The following is an 8,305-nucleotide window of genomic DNA, read 5'->3' as shown; positions in this document are numbered from 1 at the left end:
GGGGGGCCGCCTCACCCCGAGGGGACCCCGCTGACGGGGAGCAGAGAAGGTTTGGGGTGAAATAAGCGGATTTCCAAGCCAAGACAATTTTTCATCCCCTCGGCGGCATCTCGCACTCAAACGCATGCGGGCGAGGCTGCTTGTGGCCGGGCGTCTCGCAGATGCGGTTCCCGACGCTGCTTCAACCTGAGCTGAACCATGCACTCGCTCTGCTCAGCTAACGCGCAGTTTTGGCAGTGGGAACACTAGCCTTCTTCGTACTCAATCCATCCATCATGTTTATTAACTCTGTGCTTGAACGTGTTTTGCAGGGGAAATACACTTTTGCAGATGGTCTCGAATACAAAGATAAAAAATGGCATTACTGTGATGGCTACGACAGAAGATTTTATACAGAAATCTGTTCTGGTCTTAAACCAGCAGGTACTGAATTGCGTTTGCAATCCTAAGAGTCTGGAAGGAATTAAACTAACCACTTTGCTTAAGAAAGATTAATTCGGCTACATGAGTAACATGGAGCAGAAATGCTCTGGCTAATTTCAGGACCCGACCATACGACGCTGCCAGAAGAATGCTGACACCACCTTCCACCAGCGCAGCGCAGGATGCAGCATTACATCCACAGCATGTTCTTGAGTGATGACCTGCAGGACAGGGCTTTGTTATCTACAGCTTTTGATATCCTGATTAACCCTTTTATACATTTCACCTTCACTGCATTAGCAGTGTGCTTTTAATATAGAAAAGTTGAGCGAAAGCAATTGGTTTACATCCAGGACATCAAATAAAGTTTGAATGCCTCTGTCCCATGTAGCTTTTTAGTAGATACCAAAATAAACATTTGTGTCCAGTCTATATTTTTGCTAAAGACTTTTATAATATTATTATTTGTCTATAGTCAAAACATGAAAAGATTTGTAAGGAACAAGTAGTAAAATATGAAACGTAGTACATAAAATACTCTTCTTTATACATAGAATATTTTAGTGATGACATGTAATTCTGTGAGGCCAGCAAGACTCTCCTGGCCCCATTTTGGATTTGGGGTCATATTTGTAATGTTAGCTTAGTGGGCTGAATCACAGGACCGTGAATGAGGAAATCAAAGTGGTATCGTTTTACCACACAGTTTTTGTGTATAGATTTTTCTATTTTCATTTTCTTCATCTGCAAAATTGGCAAAATGTTTTATAAAATTTATTGTAAGGTAACTGCATTGTTTTTATAGCAAATGCCATGGACATGTAATATTTGTTAGTTATCTTGATCAAAGGCACAAATGCAAAAAAAAAAAGGCAAAATAAAGCTAACCCTTTGGTTTTTTTTCTTCAGGCATTTCTCAGCTTACAAATCTGGATCCTCCCAAAAAAATCCCAGAAGGATGTTATGATTGTGGTGATGGATTCTATAATCCTGAAACCAGAGTTATTGTTGACTACAAACTCAGGTTTCTGAGAAACGCAGGTATGATTAACTTCTTCTACAAGGTAAACTAAGATGAGTTTATTTGTCATATTTTCTAGGACGCATGATTAAAGCTAAAACATTAAAAAGTCCATGATTTGGTTCTGTTATCACTGGGCTAAAATATTTTTTACTTACTTATTTTTGTCAGCGATTTATGAATCTCCAGAGTTGTATAAATCATATTTTGCAAAATTACAATGAAGTATTCCCAAGCAAATATGAATAAATATATTTTATTACCATTTGGTATGTTAATCTCAGGAAAATCTTCAATCTCTTCCATTATGATCTCAAGCAAGGGAGTGGTTGTAAGGTGTACATCATTGATTCTGAAAGCTAATAAACTCGGTGTTGTGCTTAAGCATGTGTTTATCTCTACATGTTAGAATAGTCAATTTTATTGAAATGAGTCTTAGGGCTATGTTTAAATACCATGCTGAACAGGAAACTTTCTTGTCACCTCAGAGAGCTGTGTTTTGAGTAGAGTCTGGCAAATACTGGGTCTCGTGGATAAGTCCCCAAATTAATAAGCCTTGGGGAAAATTAGTTCTCATCAAGCCAAAAGAGAAACTTTTCAAATTAAAAACCACAGAAGATCCCCAAACAGTTGACACTGGGATAACTCAAAGAATGTAATCTGACCTGAAACAAACACTTTGTGTTCTGGCTATTTAACCTTTGTGTTTATCAACTTTTTAGTGCAGAATTTTTTTAAATGAAAATTATTTCTGAAAGCAACCACCCACCCCACTTTTTTTTTGTTTTCTCAAATGTCCAAATTGCAAGACCTGTTTTTTCTAGAAGACAGAACATTTCATTTTCAGTGTTCCACAGTTTAACCGTTTGGTTGCTTGGAAACTCCATTTTTCAGCAAATTTACTATTTGTTGAAAAAAATTCTGCTCAGCTCTACTTTCAAGAGCTTTTATAAGTATGCACTGTGATATTGGAGGAGGGAAGTGAAGGGGGGGTTAAACGAACTGGAGATACCATCTGCTATAAAATATACCCTATGATACATGGCCTGTTTTATAAACGTTGAATAAAAACTGATCTAGATTATTACAAATGGCATTGATCCAAAATACTGGAATGCAGTGGGCCTACTGATGAGGAAGATAAGCAACATGCTTTCCAAAAACACAGGAACCTACACAGATTAGTACAGGAGGGAACGCCTTGGAATTCAATTTATTGTTTTTTAATCTGTTCTTTGAACTCATTGTCCTTTATGACATTTATCTCAAACCCTACAAATTATATCAATCAATATTCGCTAACCAGACCAGCGCAGCGTGCAGTCTGACGGAGTCGTCGGAGATGTGCTTTGTGTGGCCGTTCCATTGAGAGCCCTGTACACAAAGTTAAACTTGTTGATGTGAGTGTGAAGAAGGAATGTGTCATGTAGGCCAGACCCTTCCTCTCAAGAACATGAACACAATTGAAAAACCCGGCACTTGTTCAACATCAGAGGAACTCTTACCGCCCCAGGAGAGATGATTCAGGGCACAAGGCCACTGCAGTAAAGAAAAAAAAAAAATTAAAAAAACCCAGCTGTAAGCAGAAGAAACTGAGGAAGAGGCTGGGATGACAGGGAACAGATCCAGAATTACTCCATTATAGGTTGGGCAGGAAAACCTCCAGGCTTCCAGCCAAGTCTTGAAAGCATCAAAAGCAGATGGTAGGAAGCATTCAGGAAGTTCTTACAACAGCTTGACAGGTTTACCAAAATGACACTATCTTCCTCAGGTCTGGCAGCAGGCTTTCAGAATACTCCAGTTTTCACCTTTCACCCTGGTCCTATTATGAAGCAATTTCTGATTGTTTCTTGGCTGTTTGTGAAAGAGGGCAAGGAAGCATACAGCCTTGGCACTGACTTGGCTCCAAACTGGCAGCATCCAGGTACCATTCCAGAGGAGAAGAAAATAGACGCCATTTGAAACTACTGAGTTTGCTTCCACCACTTCTTTGTCAAGATGAGTGGATGTAGAGGACCATAGAGACTCCTGTTAAATTTGGCAAGCCTTGCATTTCACTAGTGTGGAGGTCTGATACTCATTTACTTAAAGAGCTCTCACTGTTAAAGCAGTGCAAAGGCCCATCCTGAAAACATAATCAGGTTCAGGGAATGAAATGACAGCAACAGTTTTGTTATATGTTTTTATCTAGCAAAGTTTTCCAAGTTCTCATTACAATCTTGCAGTTATTACTCCATCCCTAAACCTCTGTTTCCTTGGGGATGCTCAAATTTCTCTTGATTCTCTATGTGTTCTTCAATCTTTTCTTTTTTCCAGTATTGCGAAGTACGCAAAATTGGACACATAAATAAGAATGGAAATGTTCATTTGTAAGAAGATACGTTGTTTATTTTGAATAGATACTGGGACTAGACTCCTGTTTCACTAGGAGTATTACTTTTTTTTCTTTTTCCCCAGAAATAGGACTCCTGGCACCTTTGTAACAGAGTTTGGTCAATAGAAAGATGGGAAGATTTCCCAATTTTTCTGTGAAAAGTAGAAAATATATGATGTTATGTTTAATGCAAAGCAGGGAGGTACAAGAAGAGCTGTGACATTCAGGTTTTAGGACACCCAGATATCAGAGAAGCCCATAGCTTTCAAAGAGAAAATACCGTCAAAAATAGAGATTTTGTTAATACTGAGATGGAAAAGATTATAGGATATTGCCTGGGTCACCTCTCTTTTGATGAAAAGCAAAGATAATCCTGATGAAAATTGCCCTGTTTCTCCTGTGGTTCTCCCAAGGATGGGGTAAATAATATAAAAGATGCTTTTGCTCTTTGTAATATGAGAATATTTGTGCTACTACTTTCATATTCCATCTCCAGGTTTAATTAGTATGTGTATGGTGCATAGGATAGCTTTCTATACTGCAGTCAATATTAACTGAAATATATGCATCTCTTCATAGAACATCAAGAGCAGGAAGACACAAAGCCTGCCTTTACACTAAAAGCTCAGTCAGGTAACTGAATTAACATGCATGTTATTAAGAGCAGGATTAGGTCCAGAAAAGCAGGACAAGTGTCTTATTAAGGGTGTTGCTGCAGTCCCAAACCAGCCAGCAATCAGTTTAGGATTTCTACAAGCCTGAAAGTCTCGTAAAAAGCAACGGGAAAAATCCTGCTGCTTCAGGAATCATCATGAGCTGAAAAGGTCTAGATTCAAGAATATTATTTTATTATAGTTTAGAAAAGTCTGGGGTTAGAACATCTGAGGTTCCTTGGTTGTGAGGCTGACCCAACTCCACAGGCAAGGGTGCAAAGCCATTTTAATTCTAAGCCTTAGTAATCACAGACTTACAGTTTCCTCACATTGTGACCTTGGGATGAAGGTTCTCAGGCTTGGCCTGAAAAAATTTAGAAGCAAAATTTTTTGGAAAGTCGACAGCGAGGTATTCATCCATTTCAGGTTTATCCAAGTATGCAAAGCCATGAGATAAATCGCCTACATTTAGACTATTTTGTCTTACAACTCAGACCTGACTTGCACCAAGTGCTTTTTGGGAAATGTAGACTTTGACTTGTCTGAAAAATGTAGTTGAGAAACAGAGCCATAACCACTCAATAATTACGCAGGGTAATATTTCTGTACCTACCCTCGTGTACCCCAAATACATGCAGATGTTTGCGTGCTCTTTCTCATAAACTACTGGAGAACTGGGTGTGGGATGAGGACCTGGCAATTTTTCAGGCCTGGAGTATTTCTGGAAAAAAGACAGCAAGTTTAACTTAAAGTCGACTGTGGTGCAGGAAAAAAGATTGACTGCACTTAGGGATCATGCACGGAGCTTTATTCCCTGTTCTTCTTTGAAATTGCCCATTCTGATGATGGAGGGAGTGGATGAACAGTCTGATTCCAGGCTAGTCCCTAGTCATTGCCTAAGAATGTAAGAGTTGTTTTGGCAGATGCCCTTAGCAATGGAGAGGAAAGCCCCAGCAATACACATACAGAGGGAATATAGTATTTTTGTTCGAATGAATTTAGCTTCCCATAGATTTAAATGTCTACTTATAACGCAGGACCATTTAATCTTTTGTACATTTGTTTCTTTTTTATTTGACTTAAGATACTGAATTTAGATGAGGTTTAGTTCCTACATATTGAAACTCTTAAAAGCTCTTCAAATAATTGTTCTTTGGATACTTGTTAAGCTAAAGAAATCAGTTTTGATCGGCAGTAAAAGTTCATGCTATTTTAAGTGCAATGCTATAGCTATTTTCTGTTGTATATTTAATCATTTTGAATTATATGTCATGTAAAAGATTTTAGCTCTGGGGCATTTGCCAGATGGCTGATTCTGCATTTCACACAACAAAAGAAATAATGTTTGTGTAAAGCTCTTAAAAATAGTTGGTAATCAGTATATTCTACAACGAATAGGATCCAGACCTGTTTGGAAAAAACCCCCAGCTTTTGCAGAAATTAATTTAGAGGATTTGGTCTCTACCTCTGGGCTCTGAACAAAACAAATTGTGTCTATTGTTTGCTGATTTTTTAACATTTAACAAGTTAGCTGAATTGTAAATTTTACCCTTTTTTATGCTAAATGCTGTTTCATTGCAATCCATTGATCTTTTTCCCTTTACTTTGGCTGACAAACTTATTTCTGAAAACAGGGTTTTGTAAAACAGAGAGCCAATACTACTCTCCATTTACACAAATAGAGCATACGAATGTGAGTAGCCCTTTGCTTTTCTTGCAACAGCTGGAGTGCTTGTCCTTTTTATTGCTAAGTCCTCTTTCTGGCCACTTTGATTCATATTCCTCCACAATACCATTGCAAAAAATATTTTCTCTCTCTGCCATGGCACTCAGCTTGTTTTCTTTGCCCACAAGGCTCTACACAAGTCCATACAAATTCACCTTTTGGTCTTGTCTCCTCTATCTCCCATACATGTTTTTCTCCTGTGTCTAGTCCCAGGACGTAGTTTTTCTGCCCACATTCATACAATTCCAGTTTGCTGGTACTTGCTTTCCAGACTCACTGCTTCTATGATAGTCAGAAGATTTGAAAAATATTACATCAAGAGGAAGTTAGAAATTGTATTATAACTCTTTCATCTGGATCTCTGAGTGTCTCCCGTCTATCTCTTCCTATTTTTTAGCTAGATAGATAGCTTTTGTCCTGCTGTGAGAGCTTTGGACCTCAATAATCTTCAATGCTTAACAAATAAATTAGTTGAGGAGACAAATCTTAGAAGGAGGAGAGGCAGAATGTTAGCAAGTATCAAACTGTGGACTGCTGAGTGGGCAAGGCAAATGAATGAGTATTGAAATGAAAATGGCAGAAGGAAATTGAGTCTACTTCATTGAAAGAGAAGATCCCAGACTCCTACGAGAAGTAGCTTCATGTCTATTCATACTCTACCCTAAACACTTTTAAAAATGTTGGACGAATTCTCCTACCCATCATATGCTCTTTTCATATCTTTTTATACAGAAATGTGTTAAGATCAGGCACATTTTGAATACCATTGCAAAATGCATACTTATTATGTCTTTCTCAGTGTCAAAGTCTGCTCAGGTAACAGAGATGATAGTTGGAGACATCTCATGTGTGTAACCAAGAAAATATTTTTAGATTAAATTTGGCATACATTTTTTAATATAAAACTTCTTCCATTAAGTAAAATAGATTATGAACCAATATGATTTATATTCAATATTATAACCAACAATCATAATATTAATATATGCATCACAATGTAGGTTACTACAGTAATTTCAGTAGCTATAGCTTTTGCAGATATGTTGTTCCTTGTGGTTTCCTGATCTTAAAATACTTATCGTTTTGAAAACTGTGAAAGTTTCAGTTCCAAATAGTGGCATGCCAAGAATAACATCCATTGTGAATCCATTAGATAGGATTATACACAAGTCTTATATGCACTTATATTCAACTATACGGTTCATGTGAAAACAAGTTTTACAAGAGATGGAAAGTTCATTTGGGGGCCATTTTGGAATTACAGTAATTAAAAGTAAATGAAAGGGTGAGAATTTGTGGGTGGAAGCAAAGGTTAATTGAAAACATATTTTCCATTTTCTTGCCAGCCTTGATGTTGGTGGGGTCAGGTGCAGTAAGGAAAGTGGTGCTAGTGACCCAGAGGGGGCAGTGGAAATGAAAGGGGTGTGCCAGGCAGAATCTATGGCTGAGATGCTATCACATGTGATTGTAATTGTGTAGTGGAAGAACATGATAAACTGCACTGCGGGTGATGGGAGGAGTCAGGCATGCGAAAGAATTAGACAATATTGTTGTTTACAATGGTCTGTGTGTGCTTGGCCCTCTGCAAACAGGGAGGAAACTCAGCTCTTGTTCAAGGATTGTCTATTGTAAACACACCCTCTTACAAACCGTAGTCATGGAAAGCTGCTCTTACCACACGGCTGTGTCCTCAGAGTACGCTGGAGCTGTGGGCCTCTGATTGTCCTGATGGAGGCACATACCAGAGCACATCTACTTCCCTCCTTACTCATATGGCCTTTAACAGAAGCGAGAGTGAACGAAGGGATGATGCCCACTCACGTCTGGTCCCCACTTGCCTTTGGGCAGAGGAGGGAGCCAAGGGTCTGAAATTTGGAGTGCATCCGGGAGTGCATCAGGCCTCCAGTGTAACCAGAGCTGTTAAGACACCAGGAACACATACAGCTACGAAGTGCAGTACAAAGACCTAACACAGAGTCAGACAAGGTTTTTAAGGGGAACAATGTAGTTTTTTCCCTACGTAAGCCACTAAGTATTCTAATTTCAATGCAGTACATCTTCCTGTGCACCTCTAGGTGGTTTCCTGGGAGAGCACTAGTTCAGAGAGC

At 38.7% G+C, this 8,305-nt stretch overlaps 1 protein-coding gene across 1 annotated transcript in view; it reads left to right on the top strand.

Moving 5' to 3' along the window:
- Positions 1-275: 275 nt before the first annotated feature.
- Positions 276-8,305, top strand: part of LOC104080330 (MORN repeat-containing protein 5-like) — a 13,122-nt gene continuing 5,092 nt past the window's right edge. The window contains exons 1-2 of the mRNA XM_009582692.1: positions 276-423; positions 1,333-1,464. Of these exons, the coding sequence (XP_009580987.1) occupies positions 276-423; positions 1,333-1,464 (280 nt within the window). The remainder of the gene's footprint in view (positions 424-1,332; positions 1,465-8,305) is intronic.

This window comes from Fulmarus glacialis, unplaced genomic scaffold (assembly GCF_000690835.1).
Source record: "Fulmarus glacialis isolate BGI_N327 unplaced genomic scaffold, ASM69083v1 scaffold11450, whole genome shotgun sequence".
Lineage (NCBI taxonomy): Eukaryota > Metazoa > Chordata > Aves > Procellariiformes > Procellariidae > Fulmarus > Fulmarus glacialis.
Note: the sequence above shows the minus strand (reverse complement) of the source record. Positions and strands in the feature narration are given on the sequence as shown.